Source organism: Culex quinquefasciatus, chromosome 3, assembly GCF_015732765.1.
Source record: "Culex quinquefasciatus strain JHB chromosome 3, VPISU_Cqui_1.0_pri_paternal, whole genome shotgun sequence".
NCBI lineage: Eukaryota > Metazoa > Arthropoda > Insecta > Diptera > Culicidae > Culex > Culex quinquefasciatus.
Window position 1 is genome coordinate 60619138 of NC_051863.1, and position 19276 is coordinate 60638413.

The 19276-nt window shown below is 35.5% G+C and overlaps 1 protein-coding gene across 2 annotated transcripts; it reads right to left on the reverse strand.

The window, feature by feature from the left end:
• Positions 1 to 5996: 5996 nt before the first annotated feature.
• Positions 5997 to 6916, reverse strand: LOC119770274. 2 transcript variants are annotated; one of them, XM_038264838.1, is made up of 2 exons: positions 6531 to 6916; positions 5997 to 6465 (listed from the first exon to the last, which is right to left on the reverse strand). In XM_038264838.1, the coding sequence occupies exons 1-2, from the start codon at positions 6785 to 6787 to the stop codon at positions 6180 to 6182; spliced, it is 543 nt and encodes a 180-aa protein (XP_038120766.1). In that variant the 5' UTR covers positions 6788 to 6916; the 3' UTR covers positions 5997 to 6179. The 2 variants fall into 2 exon arrangements, with proteins under 2 accessions (XP_038120766.1, XP_038120765.1); XM_038264837.1 differs by having other exon boundaries at positions 5997 to 6468.
• Between the last annotated feature and the right edge of the window lie 12360 nt (positions 6917 to 19276).

The following is a 19276-nucleotide window of genomic DNA, read 5'->3' on the forward strand; positions in this document are numbered from 1 at the left end:
CGCGAGAAGGAGATCGACGTAGCTGCCATCACGGAAACTCATCTGAAGCCCGGTGAAAAAGTTTATCTGCAAAACTACAAGATCGCGACGCAGCTCGATAGGACCACCTCTGGAGGAGGAGGTGTGCTTGTCGCTGTTCATCGTGATCTCAAGCCACGCCGGCTGCCACACTTCAAGCTGGACATCATCGAGGCCGTTGGAGTGGAAATTCCCACTTCGGTTGGCCCAGTACTCTTCATTGCTGCATACTGTCCACGTCAGGTGAATGCCAGAGATGGTTCAGCAGCAAAACTGAAGAGCGATATCCAGAAGCTGACACGGCGGAGCGCAAAGTACATCATCGCTGGTGACCTCAACGCGAAGCATGAAGTTTGGGGCAACAGCAGGAGGAATCGGAACGGAGTGATTCTGCACAACGATCTGCAAAACGGATACTACAACGTTGTGAGTCCGGATCGTCCAACGAGGGTGGCTCGGTCTGGGAATCACTCAATCATCGACTTCTTCATTACCAATATGGCTGAGAACGTGGCTCATCCTGAGGTGTTTGAAGAGTTGAGTTCTGATCACTATCCGGTGGTTGTGGAGGTTGGAGCTTCCGTTACTCCGCAGCGGCAATCAACCCGGAAAGATTACCACAACGTTGACTGGCAGCAGTTTCAGCAAGTGGTCGACAGCAACATCGACTATGATCAACAGCCGGAAACTTCTGCTGATATTGATCGTTCGCTGGAGGTGATCCAGCAGGCTATCAACCAAGCAGAGGCTGCCAACGTTCGGGAGGTTCCTGTTAATTTTAAGGTAACTGATATTGACGTAGATACTAAACACTTGATTAGACTTAGGAATGTTTATAGGAGACAATATCAACGGACTGGGGACTATGACAAAAAGATTTCAGTGAACAATTTGAACAAAATCATACAAGACCGACTTGACAATATCAGAAATCAAGAATTTTCAAAACATGTAAGCCAGCTTGGGAATTATTCAAAACCATTTTGGAAACTTTCAAAAGTTCTTAAAAATAAACCAAAGCCTATTCCTCCTCTTATTGTTGAGAGTTCTCCTTTGATTACATCCGAGGAAAAGGCAAATGCACTTGGGCTTCATTTTGTTAGTTCACATAATCTTGGCGCTTCTATGACCAGCCGTAAAGAAACATCAGTTGCCAATAGTATTTCAACAATCAATGACTCTACCTTTGAATTTCCTGCAGATTCCCATGTTTCTGGGGAGGAAGTCAAAGTTGCAGTTAAACAAATGAAAAATATGAAAGCTCCAGGCTTTGATAACATTTTTAATCTAGTGTTGAAAAAACAGAGTGATCAGTTCTTTCAACATCTAGCCAATATTTTCAATAAATGTTTGCAACTTGGTTACTTCCCCACCAATTGGAAACTGGGCAAAGTCATACCAATTTTGAAGCCTCAAAAAGATCCAACATCGCCAACAAGTTATCGTCCCATTAGTCTTTTGAGTAGTCTGTCCAAACTCTTTGAGAAGGTCATCTACTCAAGGCTTTTGGATTTTACCAACGATAATAATATAATTTTGAATGAACAGTTTGGCTTCCGAAAGGGACATAATACTGCCCATCAGCTTACGAGAGTAACCAAAATCATCAAGCAGAACAAGCTTGAGTCTAAATCAACTGCTATGGCTTTGTTGGATGTTGAGAAGGCTTTTGACAATGTTTGGCATGATGGTTTGATACATAAACTGTATTTATACGGTTTTCCAATGTATCTTATCAAAATTATCCAGCACTATCTTTCGGAGAGATCGTTCAGGGTTTTTCTGAATGGGATTGCTTCTGGATTATTCAACATTGATGCTGGGGTTCCCAAGGAAGTATTCTTGGCCCACTTCTGTACAATATTTTTACATCTGATTTGCCTACTCTTCCTGGTAATGGTGTGTTGTCACTTTTGCTGATGACACTGCCGTTATTTATAAGGGTAAAATAACCAGATATTTAGTTGGCCGTCTTCAGAAGGGTCTTGACGTTCTTTCCGAATACTTTGGCGACTGGAAAATTCGCATTAATGCAACCAAAACTCAAACCATCATTTTTCCACTTTCCAAATCGGCCAGATTTGCCCCAAAGGATGATGTTTTGATAAAAATGAATGATGTTTCGATACCCTGGTCAAAGGAAGTTGTCTATTTAGGTCTCATACTTGACTCGAAACTATTGTTTCGGCAGCATGTAGACAAAATATTGAACAAGTGCAGCATTCTCATCAGGTGTTTGTATCCTTTAATTAACAGAAAATCAAAGCTATCTTTGAAAAATAAGCTAGCAGTTTACAAACAAATAATTTACCCTGTTATTGAGTATGCAGTACCTGTTTGGGAGTGTTGCGCTAGAACTCATAAATTGAAGCTCCAGCGTGTCCAAAACAAGGTACTCAAAATGGTTTTGAATGTTCCTGGCTGGACAAGATCAAGTGAGGTTCATGAATTAGCAGAAGTAAAAATGTTGGATCAGAAGATTCAAGAAAAATGTTTGAAATTCAGGGAAAAATGTGCTATATCTGAATACCCCTTGATTCAAGGATTGGTTTAGTTTATGATAAGTTTAAGTTAGTTTTAGGTTAGGTTATGTTTTCTTAACATTTTTTTTTCCTCATTGTACCTAGTGTTACAAAAATGATAAATCATATACTTTTAAAGTTATGAAAATGAACAGTGTTTAAATCACGAAAAGCAAACTAAAGCTGAAGAGCCACAGCTGACCACTTATTATGTAAACCAAATGTAATTATTATAAGAAAGATTCAATAAAGTATATTTAATTAAAAAAAAAAAAAAAAAGGCCAATATAAGCAATTTTTGTGTATATGGAGCCAATAGTACTCGAAAATAACATTTGAGAAGGGCGTAAGGTATTTAAATATTTTTGTATTTTGCAATTTAAAAATTACTGTGTCTCGAAGCCGTTGCGTCGTATCAAAAAGTGGTCCAAGACAATCTTGTAGGAAATTGGATGGGCTTTCTGAAAAAAATACACTGAAACAAAAATACACGCCACTTCTATAAGATTTTTTGATTTTTAAGTCTAAAACTTAAATTTAAAGGTGTTGTCACGATTTTTTTTCGTTCAAAATTTTTGAGGAAATAGCCTAAGATGTTACCAAAAGACTGACGAAAAATGCAGGATGGTATGTCTCTCCTAAAAAAATACAAAAATCATTTACTAAAACTGTTTTTTGAAAAGTGGTCCAAACGTCAAAATTAAAAAAAACCCACAGTGAGAATCGATTCTCCAGACAATTTTACATAAAAGTTTCCATATTGACTATTGTCCTATGTCCAATCCTTGGGAAGATACAGCGGTTTTAAAAATAAAAATGATAAAAAATGGGTTTTTTTGTGGTTTTTGGCAATTTCTATATGACAGACTTGGTTTTTCAGTCTCGTAAATATTTTTACCGGAAAGCTCGTCCAATTTCCCATAAGTTTGCCTTTGACAGCTTTTTGATTTGACTCGTTTTGATATTTACGTAAGCTAATTTATTATCCAGGTTTCTACCATACCATGTATTTTTTTAGGAGAGACATACCATCCTGAATTTTCCGTCAGTCTTTTGGTAACATCTTAGGCTATTTCCTCAAAAATTTTGAACGAAAAAAAATCGTGACAATACCTTTAAATTTAAGTTTTAGACTTAAAAATCAAAAAATCTCATAGAAGTGGCGTGTATTTTTGTTTCAGTGTATTTTTTTCAGAAAGCCCTTCCAATTTCCTACAAGTTTGTCTTGGACCACTTTTTGATACGACGCAATGGCTTTGAGACACAGTTATTTTTAAATTGCAAAATACAAAAATATTTAAATACCTTACGCCCTTCTCAAATGTTATTTTCGAGTACTATTGGCTCCATATACACAAAAATTGCTTATATTGGCCTAGGATAACATGTCTTAAAACTTTCATTGAAATCGGAGAGGGTCGGGTACAAAAGTACCAGAAAAATTCCTGATTTGAGCTGGAATTGCTCTGTCGCAATTCGCCCCATGTGTCCCGACTGACCCGATTGGGTTTTAGGTAACCCTCATTCCTTTTTTTTCTCAGCTAAATAACAAAAATATAATTCAAGATATTGCAGAAAAACACATAAAATGGGATAAATGGGGAGAAATGAGCATTGCCGTCATTTGCTGTCAACGAGAATGTCTCCAATTGATTAATCGTGGTTTTTACACAAAATAAAATACTTTAGAAGTGCAGCAAACAAAGGCAGTTGAAGATATTTGTAGAAAACACCCACATAAAGGCTCAATGTGGTGAAATGGTCCACTTCACTTCATTTGCCACTAATAAGAGTATCACAAATCGATTCCACGTATTTTCTTACTCAAAAAATAATTCTTTTGAAAGAGTGACGGCATCAAAAGATCTGTTTTGCAATCCGTTCTTGCTCACTGCAGTGGTATAATAGTAGCTTATGTAACAAGTTGCAAAAACTAGTTTTTAATTTTTTGCAGCTCCGAAAATCGCTTTTTGAATGAAGTTTTATGTCAAACATGTATGTGTTAGGTAAATTCGCCGTTTAAAATAAAACAATATTGGAAAATGTTACTTTTCGACACAAGTGTTGAAAAGCTCATCTTTTCAGCATCCATTTCAGCGCTAGGACTTTCCAGCAGTGGTATTTTAAGGTATTGATTTTCAAATCTATCATTTTTGGTAGTTAAAAGTAGACCGTTTCGTTTCTTCGGAAGGTCAGGAAAAAACTGTAACTCATACTGAACTTTAAGTCACAGACTCAGGAAATTCCACTTAAAAGGTCATTTCCTTCCTTGCGTTGAACTCCCTCCATCCAATCGGACAACAGTCTTTAGTGATGCCATGTTTATGCTGAGTAGCATAACAATCCAAGCTAGCAACACGCAGTAGATGTGCAATTTTACCACCCCAAACTGATCCGAAGCACATTAGCGAGGTGAGCGCACGTGCTTCTGAGTGATTTGTTTGTAAATATCGTTGATGCTGGTAGACAACCCCCTTCCTCCTTCTGGTGGGTAGTCCTCTGCAATTAATTTCAAAACATCGTGACGGCGAGGTCCGAAGGAAGAACTTTATTGGGGTCTTGATACGGGGTGGTTGGTCGGTTAGTGATTCACAGAATTATAACTATAGTGTGGTGTTAAGAGGTTTGTGCGTTGCTACTAATGGTGGTTTAAGCTGGCTCGGAACATAATAATTACTACGATACGTGATGGTTAGATAGATTGACTCTTAGGAAGCTTGAAAACATCTTTATGGAGATGAGCTAACTAATTGGTCGATTTGAGGGGATCATAATGAAAAGGTTAGAAACGACTTCCAAAGAATTAATAATATCTCATCGGATAACCTCTACAAGGACACCTCAATTCCTCATTTGGTTCTCCAAATATGCGTAGGAGTGTCGAAATGTACCACATTCCTAACGCTCCCTTACACCGCGATCTTGTACTTTCCGATTCTACATTTCACGGTCGTCAAAGCGCAAAATCATCGCTTAAAGACGAATAATTACCAACAATGGATACAACTAATTCGTGCCAGACAACCAAACCGTGACAAACGCTTCCTCTAACCTACAATCTGATTCATGTGTACGGCTTAGGCATATCCGTAGCAAAAGCCAACGAAACAAATTCTTGACATTGAACCGTGAAATACTCCACGGTTTCGACTCATCCTTGCAGACTCCCTCATCCAAATTCGACGAACTTGTTTGAACAAGATTGGTTTCACCCCACTGAATGACTAACTGACGAACGAAGACGCCACGTGGAGGCGGGCCTCGGGTTTTGCATTTCTTGGCACCCGGCAGTGTCCTCGGTGTGTCTTCAGCTGGTTTTACAGTCTAATCGATCTTTTCAATCTAGATGTGATGCGATCACAATTGTTCACTTTTGCGGGAGTTGTAGTTTGTAGAATTTTATTTTGATTTTCTTGGTAGAATACATTTTTACATAACGTTCTATATCACGGGACTCAAATCACTTCAAAATTATCAGCGAGAACACCATCTTCGCTATAAAACGCATAATTTTGAACAGCAAATTTTGTTTCAATCCCTGACCTTTACAGTCCTTCTGGGAAGCGTCACATTACACCGGTCGATTCGACACTCCGCCAAACACATCGATCGCATCGCACGGCTTGATTTATTTCCCCCCTAACGACCCTTCCGATTCAGATCTAGCTCGAACCGCTTGATGATTTCACTTTCGGGGTACATTAGGGTCTCGTAAACGGAAGGACCTTCGCCGACCGGGGGTGGCAGTCCACTGCCGTTGGCCAGATCAAGGTTCTCCCCGGCGAGGATGGTCGTGGTGATCTTTACCCCGTTCGGTATGTGGGTTATCTGCGTGCGACTCCGGTAGATCTGGGGGTCAGCTTCTTCGTCTTCCTCGGCGATGGGTTGCCGTATGGTCTCCAGCGATGGTGACGAAGTGGCACTTCTGCTAGAACACGATCGCGGTGGTCAAACTTTTTGAAAAACCCCGCAGAATTCTTAAGATCTTACCGACGTGACCGATTGCGGAGATCCGCTCGGGAGGAATTTGCACTGCTAACTTGAATTTTGTCCTCGAAAAGTTGCCGGATCGCGCGAACACGTGACTTGCCGACGTACTCACCCAAGCCTTCGCGGTCATCCGATGACCTCCGCGGTGGGCTCGAGGAAGCTTTGCCCTGCAGTGGACAGACAAAGTCGCCGCAGCACGCGACCGGACGACCCCCGTGGAGGTGACACTCGCAGGTGACAATTTGCTGGGCGTTCATCGCTTTTGGTGAATTTATTGGTCACTGGCTAAAGATTTCAGACACGCGAGAAGGCCAAACGAATAAATTACAAAATAATTTGCAAAATTGTGACACGAGAGATTTTTGAAGGTCGAACTGCTCGATAGAAAATTATAGAACGTTATGGATAGCAACCATGGTTGACTGAGATTCAGTCTTTTCAAATCGCTTTTTTTCAATTGCAGATTGTTTCGATACCAGATTAAATGCCAAGCCATGCGGCAACCAGGTCATCGAGATCGGTCAATTGCCCACTTCCCTGAGCAAACTGACCGCGTGACCGACCATTCTCCGCGGTGGCAACAGTTCAATTCCAGAGATTACCGGCGGTGCCAATTGTTTTGAAAGTTGATCGCACCAACTTTCAATCTGACCCATCCATGCTAACGATGGAGCTTCCCCACCCGCGGAGATCTATTGAGTCTGGCGGTTGCAGTTTCTGCTACCAAAAGTCCACCAGCATGGGGCGGCATTTGGAGGCATTCCCACAGCAGCAGCTTAGCGTTACTTAAGTTGGCAGAGTAGGAGAGATGGCACCGGATTAGTCTGCGAGCAGCAGGCAGCTCGGCAGAATCGCTAATGGATATGATGGGCTTGCGCGGGATCGTGAGTGAACTATCCTCTTCTTTTTGGAATCACGACCCAGCACGTGGCGGCTCCTTTGGACCTGTCGCGTTGGTTTTTGTTTGGTAGTTAGCATAAGTTTCTTGTCCGTGTAGTCAACTGTTGAACGAGACAAATCTGACCGGGGTAATCTAGTTAATGGACAGCTAAACCGCTGCAAATGTAACAAGTCAATTAAAATAACAATAAAAAATTCATTCAAGAAAAGGTTATCCACAAAAATACAAAAAATACAGAAAATACAGAAAAAAAAAACAGAAAATAAAGAAAATACAGAAAATGAGCATTTTTTTACGAAATCGGTCTTTATTCTAAATATTAACTTCTGTATTTTGTAATCCGACTCAAACTTTTTTTTTTGCTTTCGGTATGTCTAAAGAAGCCATTTTGCATCATTAGTTTGTCCATATAATTGTCCATGGCAGCTGTCCATACAAAAATTATGTATGAAAATTCAAAAATCTGTATCTTTTGAAGGACATTTTTGATCGATTTGGTGTCTTGGGCAAAGTTGTAGGTATGGATAAGGACTACACTGAAAAAAATGATGCACGGTTAACATTTTTTTGTGATTTTTCATTTAACTTTTGTAACAAAAACATGTTTTGCAAAAAAAAAAAACACTATTATTATTTTTTCAATTGTTTGATATGTTTTAAATGACATCAAATGCCAACCTTTCAGAAATTATCAGGTTGTGCAAAAAATCTTTGACCAAGTTATGAATTTTTAAATCAATACTGACTTTTCAAAAATTGAAATATTGGTCACAAAAAATGTCTACTTTATTTTTAGATGTAAAATCATATTTGCAATCAAAAAGTACTTAAGTGAAATTTTGATAAAGTGCACCGTTTACGAGTTAAAGTGGCTGAGAAAATCTCTATATTTTGCTTTCTTGAACTTTGTTGATACGACCCTTAAGTGCTGAGATTATGCCATGCAAAGGTTTATAACAAGAAAATTTATATTTTCTATGTCTCACCCAAACAACCCACCGTTTTATAATATCGATAACTCAGCAACTTTGCAATGTTAAAATATGAATTAGGGGAGATGGGGTAAGACGGCCACCCTAAGGGAGAAGTCTCATAAAATTTACACTACAGATTATTTTGATCTGAAATCAGGTACATATTGTTCTACTAATAGTCCATTATAGAAATGACATCGATTAAATGGTCTAAAAACCAATGTTCAATACTTTTCAGCAATTTTAAAAAATAATTGAAATCGAATCATATATAAAATACGCGGGGTAAGACGGTCAGTGCTATAAATTAACTTGATAACTTTGCTAAATCCACCCAAATACCAACATGATTGGTCGAACAGACTTCTCTGAAAATCATGACTATTTTGGTTGAAAAAAACAAAATTCAAATTTGAAGAAAAATGTTGTTCAACAAATTTTATAGTTTAGCTATGTGAATTTCATATTATTGCGACCACATTTCATGAAAAACTATGAATTTACACGAAAACATACCCAATTTAATGCAAATTAACTGGTTTGTGAATTTCGATTAGAATTAGTAAATCTATGTAAAAAGCATGAGCATGAGCATGAGAGACCACCCATGGTTGTCCTTCTCCGTTGCTGAACAGGACCATAATATATCAGCACAACCGGTCACACGCTTCAACGATCAAATGATGTTTCCTTTATCAACAGCATGCATGAATGCGCTGAAAAGATAAAACATCACGATCATCAAAACTAGAACCGGTGCGAATAGGAAACAGTCGTTGGCCACCAACGGCGCCCGCCATGTCAGTTTGTAGATCTCGAGGAATGGGACGGGAATGTTAGTTAGCACAGGCTGCTACCAAGGGTGGGTTCTATACGATATCCACACCCCCGCGTGTGCCGGAAAACTACTTCTACTTGGGATTTTGTTAGTGGGTAAGGGTAATGGCCAGGATTCAACATAGAGGATGATGATGCGACCCAATAATCAATAAATTTTGTTTAATGGTGTGATGTATTATGCATTCTCAAGGCAAACAGTCGGAGTATGCGGATGAGACTATTCCCGGTTATTTGGTGTTGAGTTTAGCATAAATGATTTAATCTTAGACAGCCGGCTGTGGAAAGAAAAAACCAACTAAAATGCGAAAACGCGAAACCGCCCGGATCGAAATACACAATCGGGGGACAACAAAGACGGAAACGGCAACGAAAATCCTGCGTGAGGACCGCGACGCACACCGTTCAGATTCTCCAACGCAACTCAGAATTAGTAAATCTATGTAAAAAATATAAAATTAGCGACTTTTATTAAAAGTTTGAATGGATTTCATACTATTCAATGAATTTTGCTATAAGGAATATTGACGAACCGGCAGTTAATAGCATTTTGATAAAAAAATGATAGTTCTATCGAAAGTTTGTCAAATATGTCTTAAATATGTCTTAACAGTCAAAAATCCTTCAAAAATGCAACCTTTATCAAACCAAATTAACAAACTACGGGTGGCCGTCTTACCCCCCGTGGAGGTGGTCGTCTTGCCCCCAAATTACTTATGAGCAGTTCTCTACGGAATCGGTCTTTTTTCTTTAATTTTAATTTTTGTATTTTTTAATCCGGCTGAAACTTTTTTGGTGCCTTCGGTGTGCCCAAAGAAGCCATTTTGCATCATTAGTTTGTCCATATAATTTTCCATACAAATTTGGCAGCTGTCCAAAAAAAATGATATGTGAAAATTCAAAAATCTGTATCTTTTGAAGGAATTTTTTGATCGATTCGGTGTCTTCGGCAAAGTTGTAGGTATGGATAAGGACTACACTGGAGAAAAATGATACACGGTAAAAAAATGTTGGTGATTTTTAATTTAACTTTTTGTCACTAAAACTTGATTTGCAAAAAACACTATTTTTATTTTCTTTTATTTTTTGATATGTTTTAGAGGACATAAAATGCCAACTTTTCAGAAATTTCCAGAATGGGCAAAAAATCTTTGACCGAGTTGTGATTTTTTGAATCAATACAGATTTTTTCAAAAAATCGAAATATTGGTCGCAAAATTTTTTCAACTTCATATTTCGATGTAAAATCAAATTTGCAATCAAAAAGTACTGAATTTTTGATAAAGCGCACCGTTTTCAAGTTACAGTCGACTCTCTGGTTGTGAATATCTAAGGGACCGTCGAGGAAGAGATGCATCCGTTTACAGAACGATGCAAAATGAAGACTAGATTGAAATTTGTTTTTTCTTGCTAACCAGCTATGGGAGAGAATGATGGTAACGTCCAGCAAACAAAAACAAATAAATGTCAAACACCCTTCAAAGCTTCGTTTCTCACAGAAAAGTGTCTATGCAAGCCAACTGGAATAGATATTTAAAGCAAATAGAATCCAAGGGACCGTCGAGGAAGAGATTCTTCAAGCAAGAGAAAATATCGAGGAATAAAGACAACCAAAGCATGCAGTTTGAAGGGACTGAGAAATTCATCGGTACATGGGGCAATATTGATATCGAGAAGATCGACAGCCAGAGAGTCGACTGTATAACCATTTTTAGGTAACTTTTGTTAAAATAGTCGCAGTTTTTCATTTTTTTTTATATAAGTGCCCATGTTTGCCCACTTTTGAAAAAAAAAATTTTGAAAAGCTGAGAAAATTTTCTACATTTTGCTTTTATGAACTTTGTTGATACGACCCATAGTTGCTGAGATATTGCTATGCAAAGTTTAAAACAGGAAAATTGATGTTTTAAGCCACCAAAACAACCAACCATTATGTCGATATCTCAGCAACTATAGGTCCGATTTACAATGTTATAACATGAAATAGTCGTGAAATTTTCCGATTTTTCGAAAAATATCTTCAAAAATTTAAAATCAAGACTAACATTTCAAACGGGCCAAACATTCAATATAACGCCCATTTGAAATGTTAGTCTTGATTTTAAATTTTTGAAGATATTTTTTTCGAAAAGATCGAAAAATTTCACGAATGTTTCATATTTAAACATTGGAAATCGGACCTGTAGTTGCTGAGATATCGACATTAGAAAATGGTGGGTTGTTTGGGTGAGACTTAGAAAACATCAATTTTCCTGTTTTTTTTTTAATTTTGCAAAGCAATATCTCAGCAACTATGGGTCGTATCAACAAAGTTCAATAAAGCAAAATATAGAGAATTTTCTCAGCTTTTCAAAATTATTTTTTTCAAAAGTGGGCAAACATGGGCACTAATTTAAAAAAATGAAAAACTGCGACTATTTTCACAAAAGTTACCTAAAAATGGTTATAACTTGAAAACGGTGCACTTTATCATAATTTCACTAATGTACTTTTTGATTGCAAATTTGTTTTTACATCGAAAAATGAAGTTGAAAAATTTTTGCGACCAATATTTCGATTTTTTGAAAAAATCTGTATTGATTCAAACAATCATAACTCGGTCAAAGATTTTTTGCCCATTCTGGAAATTTCTGAAAGGTTGGCATTTTATGTCCTCTAAAGCATATCAAAAAATAAAAAAAATAAAAATTGTGTTTTTTTGCAAATCAAGTTTTAGTGACAAAAAGTTAAATTAAAAATCACCAACATTTTTTTACCGTGTATCATTTTTTTCAGTGTAGTCCATATCCATACCTACAACTTTGCCGAAGACACCAAATCAATAAAAAAATCCTTCAAAAGATACAGATTTTTGAATTTTCACATATCATTTTTGTATGGACAGCTGCCAAATTTGTATGGATAATTATATGGACAAACTAATGATGCAAAATGGCTTTGGGCATACCGAAGGCACCAAAAAGTTTCAGCCGATTAAAAATACCAAAAAAATCGAATGACTGAAATCTCAGAGAATTGCTCTTATTTTATAAAACATTTTTGCAAATAGCACAACGCATTTTTGAAACTTTTCGAGGACATAATCTTGGGAAAACTTCAATTTAAAATGAAAAATATTTAAATAAAGTATTACATATTTTTACCTAACAAAATGCTTAAGTTGTAAATCATGAAAATTATATCCAGTTTCAAGTTGAAAAACATTTGTTTATTTTGAGCTATTTTTACACGATTTCAAAGAATAGGTTTGGCAAAGGTGACTCCATATGCATTATTTAGCATGAGGAACAATATTGCTTAAAATTTTAGTAATATTCATTAGTATACTTAGTAAAACAGTGGGTGGCTGTCTTACCTCGTTTACCCCTATTCGTGAAATTGTCCAGTCATTCCGAAAACAATATTTTCATTTTTAATCAAGACTAACATTTCAGAAGGGCCAAACACTCAAAATTACGCCCTTTTGTAATGTTAGTCTTGGTTTAAAATTTTTGAAAATATAGATTGGAAAATTTCACGAATGTTTCTTATTTTACATTGTAAATCGGACCATTAGTTGCTGAGATATCGACATTAGCAAATTTTTGCGACCAATATTTCGACCTTTGAAAAATCTGTATTGATTAAAATGTCATAACTCGGTCAAAGATTTTTGCAACCTAAAAGTTTCTGAAAAGTTGGCTTGACCCTAAAACATATAAAAAATAGTAGGTGGGAAAAGTTATCCTACAGATGGTTATCCTAGAATAATTTATAGCGCTATGGCGGCCATCTTTATAGCATGCGGGATAACTTGTCATGGTTATCCTAGGAACAATTTTAAGAGAGAATCCAAAATTCAAAAACAAACAATTAACATTACCTGGACATGTTTTTTGGCAAAACTTACTGCCCTACATTCCTGGAGTAAGAAAATTTGGATGTGAATGAAAAAATTCCAGAAATATATGAACTTCAAATAATTTAATTCAAATATTCAATAAATTTGAAAATCCTTCTAGGATGGGACTCTGGGTCATTTCCTGACATGTATTTTGGCAAAACTTGTTGCCCTACATTCCTTGAGCAAACTGGCATGAGGCCACGTGGAGAAAATCCAGAAATATTTGAACTTCATTTTAATTCAAATATTCAATAAATTGAAAATCTAGGATGGGACTCTGTCATTTCCTGGACATGTATTTTGGTAAAACTTGTTGCCCTACATTCCTTGAGCAAAAATGGTCTGAGGCCATGTGGAGGAAAAATCCAGAAATATTTGAACTTCAAATATTTTAATTCAAATATTCCATAAATTTAAAAATCCTTCTAGGATGGGATGGGTCATTTTGACATTTAGGCAAAATTCTGCTGGAACATAAAAAACAACTTGGCATGAGGCCATGTGGAGGAAAATTCCAGAAATATTTGAACTTCAAATATTTTAATTCAAATATTCAATAAATTTGAAAATCCTTCTAGGATGGGACTCTGGGTCATTTCTGGACATGTATTTTGGTAAAACTTGTTGCCCTAAATTCCTGAACATAAAATACAACTTGGCATGAGGCCATGTGGAGAAATTATTTGAACTTCAAATATTTTATTTCAAATATTCAATAAATTTAAAATCCTTCTAGGATTCTGGTCATTTCCTGACATGTATTTAGGCAAAACTTGTTGCCCTAAATTCCTGGAACATCAAAATACAACTTGGCATGAGGCCATGTGAAAAATTCCAGAAATATTTGAACTTCAAATATTTTAATTCAAATATTCAATAAATTTAAAATCCTTCTAGGATGGGACTTGGTCATTTTATGTATTTAGGCAAAACTTGTTGCCCTACATTCCTGGAACATAAAATACAACTTGGCATGAGGCCATGTGAGGAAAAATTCCAGAAATATTTGAACTTCAAATATTTTAATTCAAATATTCAATAAATTTGAAAATCCTTCTAGGATGGGACTCTGGGTCATTTTGGACATTTAGGCAAAACTTGTTGCCCTACATTCCTGAACAAAAATTGGCATGAGGCCATGTGGAGGAAAATTCCAGAAATATTTGAAATTCAAATATTTTAATTCAAATATTCCATAAATTTAAAAATCCTTCTGGGATGGGACTCTGGGTATTTCTGACATGTATTTAGGTACTTGTTGCCCTACATTCCTTGAGCATTACAACTTGGCATGAGGCCATGTGGAGAAAATTCCAGAAATATTTGAACTTCAAATATTTTATTTCAAATATTCAATAAATTTAAAATCCTTCTAGGATGGGACTCTGTCATTTCCTGACATGTATTTAGGCAAAACTTGTTGCCCTACATTCCTGAACATAAAAATACATGGCATGAGGCCATGGAAAATTCCAGAAATATTTGAACTTCAAATATTTTAATTCAAATATTCAATAAATTTGAAAATCCTTCTAGGATGGGACTCTGGGTCATTTCCTGACATGTAGAACTTGTTCTAAATTCCTGGAACATAAAATACAACTTGGCATGAGGCCATGAGGAAAAAATTCCAGAAATATTTGAACTTCAAATATTTTAATTCAAATATTCAATAAATTTAAAAATCCTTCTAGGATTTGTCATTTCGACATATTTAGGCAAAACTTGTTGCCCTACATTCCTGAACATAAAAATACAACTGGCATGAGGCCATGTGGAGGAAATTCCAGAAATATTTGAACTTCAAATATTTTAATTCAAATATTCAATAAATTTGAAAACTAGGATGGGACTCTGGGTCATTTTGGACATGTATTTTGGTACTTGTTGCCCTACATTCCTGGAACATAAAAATACAACTTGGCATGAGGCCATGTGGAGGAAAATTCCAGAAATATTTGAACTTCAAATATTTTAATTCAAATATTCAATAAATTTAAAATCCTTCTAGGATGGGACTTGTCATTTCCTGGACATGTATTTAGGCAAAATGTTGCCTACATTCCTGGAACATAAAATACAACTTGGCATGAGGCCATGTGGAGGAAAAATTCCAGAAATATTTGAAATTCAAATATTTTAAAATTCTCTTGGGACTCTGTATTTCTATGTATTTAGTAAAACTTGTTGCCCTACATTCCTGAGCATAATATAATCAAGCATGAGGCCATGTGGAGAAAAAATTCCAGAAATATTTGAATCATTTTAATTCAAATATTCAATAAATTTAAAAATCCTTCTAGATGGGACTCTGGTCTTCCTGGACATTTAGCAAAACTTGTTGCCCTACATTCCTCTGAACATACAACTTGGCATGAGGCCATAGTGAGAAATTCCAGAAATATTTGAACCAAATATTTTAATTCAAATACAATAAATTTGAAAACTTAGACTGGCCTGGATATGAAACTTGTTGCCCCATGGAACATAAAAATACAACTTGGCATGAGGCCATGTGGAGGAAAAAATTCAGAAATATTTGAACTTCAAATATTTTAATTCAAATATTCAATAAATTTAAAATCCTTTTCTGGGACTTGGTCATTTCTGGACATGTATTTAGCAAAACTTGTTGCCCCATTCCTGAACATAAATACTTGGCATGAGGCCATGTGGAGGAAAAAATTCCAGAAATATTTGAACTTCAAATATTTTAATTCAAATATTCAATAAATTTAAAAATCCTGGACTTGTCATTTCCTGGACATTTAGGCAAAACTGTTGCCCTACATTCCTGAACATATACAACTTGGCATGAGGCCATGTGAGGAATTCCAGAAATATTTGAAATTCAAATATTTTAATTCAAATATTCCATAAATTTAAAAATCCTTCTAGACTTGTCATTTCTGGACATGCAAAACTTGTTGCCTAAATTTGAACATATACACATGAGGCCATGTGAGGAAAAAATCCAGAAATATTTGAACTTCAAATATTTTATTCAAATATTCAATAAATTTAAAAATCCTTCTAGGATTGACTCTGTTTTCGACATATTTAGCAAAAGCTGTCCCACATTCCTGAACATAAAAATACAACTTGGCATGAGGCCATGTGGAAAAATTCCAGAAATATTTGAAATTCAAATATTTAATTCAAATATTCAATATTTAAAAATCCTTCTAGATGGGATTTGTCATTTCCGGACATATTTAGCAAAACTTGTTGCCCTAAATTCCTGAACATAAACTTGGCATGAGGCCAGGAGGAAAAAATCCAGAAATATTTGAACTTCAAATATTTTAATTCAAATATTCAATAAATTTAAAATCCTTCTAGGATGGGACTCTGTCATTTTGAGCAACTTGTTGCCCCACCTGGAACAAACAATACAAGCATGAGGCCATGTGAGGAAAATTCCAGAAATATTTGAACTTCAAATATTTTAATTATTCAATAATTTAAAAAATCCTTCTAGATGGACTCTGGGTCATTTCGACATATTTAGGCAAAATTTGTTGCCCTACATTGGAACAAAATACAACTGGCATGAGGCCATGTGAGGAATTCAGAAATATTTGAACTTCATATTTTAATTCAAATATTCAATAATTAAAAATTCTTTCTAGATTTCATTTCTGACATTATTTGTCAAAAGTTGTTCATTACATTCCTGAACAAAGACCAGATGAGGTTATGTGGAGGAAAAAATCCAGAAATATTTGAACTTCAATATTTTAATTCAAATATTCAATAAATTTAAAAAAATCCTGGATTTTGGACATGTATTTGAATCTGTTGCCCTACATTCTGAACATAAAACATACTTGGCATGAGGCCATGTGGAGGAAATCCAGAAATATTTGAAATTCAATTAATTCAAATATTCTGATACCTGGGTGGACTTCTGGACCATTTCTGACATGTATTTTGTGTAACTTGTTGCCCTACATTCCTTGAGCATGTAACAATTGGCATGAGCATGAGGTGAAGGAAAAAAATTCCAGAAATATTTGAACTTCAAATATTTAACCAAATATTCATATTTGAAAATCTTCTAGATGGATTTCTGGTTTCCCGGACATGCTAATTTGTTGAGCATAAAATATCTTGGCATGAGGCCATGTGAGGAAAATTCCAGAAATATTTGAACTTCAAATTAATTCAAATATTCAATAATTTAAAATCTTTCTAGGATGGGACTTGTCATTTCGGACATGATTTAGCAGTCTGTTGCCTCCCTGAACAAAATATACCAGCATGAGGCCATGTGGAGTGAAAAAAATTCAGAAATATTTGAACCAAATATTTTATTCAAATATCTCAAAAATCCTTCCAGGATGGGATTTCGTCATTTCCTGGACATGTATTTGCAGGCCCTACATTTTGAACATAAATCAGGTCTGCATGAGGCCATGTGGAAAAATTCCAGAAATATTTGAACTTCAAATATTTTAATTCAAATATTCAATAAATTTAAAAATCCTTCTGGGATGGGACTAGAAGGATGTTCAAATTTATGAATATTTGAATTAAAATATTTGAAGTTCAAATATTTCTGGATTTTTTTTCCTCCAAATGGCCTCATGCCAAGTTGTATTTTTATGCTCAAGGAATGTAGGGCAACAAGTTTTACCAAAATACATGTCCAGGAAATGACCCAGAGTCCCATCCTAGAAGGATTTTCAAATTTATTGAATATTTGAATTAAAATATTTTAATTAAAATATTTGAAGTTCAAATATTTCTGAATTTTTTCCTCCACATGGCCTCATGCCAAGTTGTATTTTTATGTTCCAGGAATGTAGGGCAACAAGTTTTGCCAAAATACATGTCCAGGAAATGACCCAGAGTCCCATCCTAGATGGATTTTCAAATTTATTGAATATTTGAATTAAAATGAAGTTCAAATATTTCTGGATTTTTTTTTTCTCCACGTGGCCTCATGCCAAGTTGTATTTTTATGTTCCAGGAATGTAGGGCAACAAGTTTTGCCTAAATACATGTCCAGGAAATGACCCAGAGTCCCATCCTAGAAGGATTTTCAAATTTATTGAATATTTGAATTAAAATATTTTAATTAAAATATTTGAAGTTCAAATATTTCTGGAATTTTTTTCTCCACATGGCCTCATGCCAAGTTGTATTTTATGTTCCAGGAATGTAGGGCAACAAGTTTTGCCAAAATACATGTCCAGGAAATGACCCAGAGTCCCATCCTAGAAGGATTTTCAAATTTATTGAATATTTGAATTAAAATGAAGTTCAAATATTTCTGGATTTTTTTTTCTCCACGTGGCCTCATGCCAAGTTGTATTTTTATGCTCAAGGAATGTAGGCAACAAGTTTTGCCAAATACATGTCCAGGAAATGACCCAGAGTCCCATTCTAGAAGGATTTTCAAATTTATTGAATATTTGAATTAAAAATATTTTAATTAAAATATTTGAAGTTCAAATATTTCTGAATTTTTTTCCTCCACATGGCCTCATGCCAAGTTGTATTTTTATGTTCCAGGAATGTAGGGCAACAAGTTTTGCTAAAATACATGTCCAGGAAATGACCCAGAGTCCCATCCTAGAAGGATTTTCAAATTTATTGAATATTTGAATTAAAATGAAGTTCAAATATTTCTGGATTTTTTCTCCACGTGGCCTCATGCCAAGTTGTATTTTTATGCTCAAGGAATGTAGGGCAACAAGTTTTGCCAAAATACATGTCTAGGAAATGACCCAGAGTCCCATTCTAGAAGGATTTTCAAATTTATTGAATATTTGAATTAAAATATTTTAATTAAAATATTTGAAGTTCAAATATTTCTGGAATTTTTTTCCTCCACATGGCCTCATGCCAAGTTGTATTTTTATGTTCCAGGAATGTAGGGCAACAAGTTTTGCCAAAATACATGTCCAGGAAATGACCCAGAGTCCCATCCTAGAAGGATTTTCAAATTTATTGAATATTTGAATTAAAATATTTTAATTAAAATATTTGAAGTTCAAATATTTCTGGAATTTTTTTCCTCCACATGGCCTCATGCCAAGTTGTATTTTTATGTTCCAGGAATGTAGGGCAACAAGTTTTGCCAAAATACATGTCCAGGAAATGACCCAGAGTCCCATCCTAGAAGGATTTTCAAATTTATTGA

Coding starts and splice junctions, on each gene's coding strand:
- LOC119770274 (XM_038264837.1), bottom strand. CDS start 6,787: ATGAACGCCCAGCAAATTGTCACCTGCGAGTGTCACCTCCACGGGGGT. Junction 6,469..6,530: donor CTCCGCAATCGGTCACGTCG/GTAAGATCTTAA, acceptor ATCGTGTTCTAG/CAGAAGTGCCACTTCGTCAC.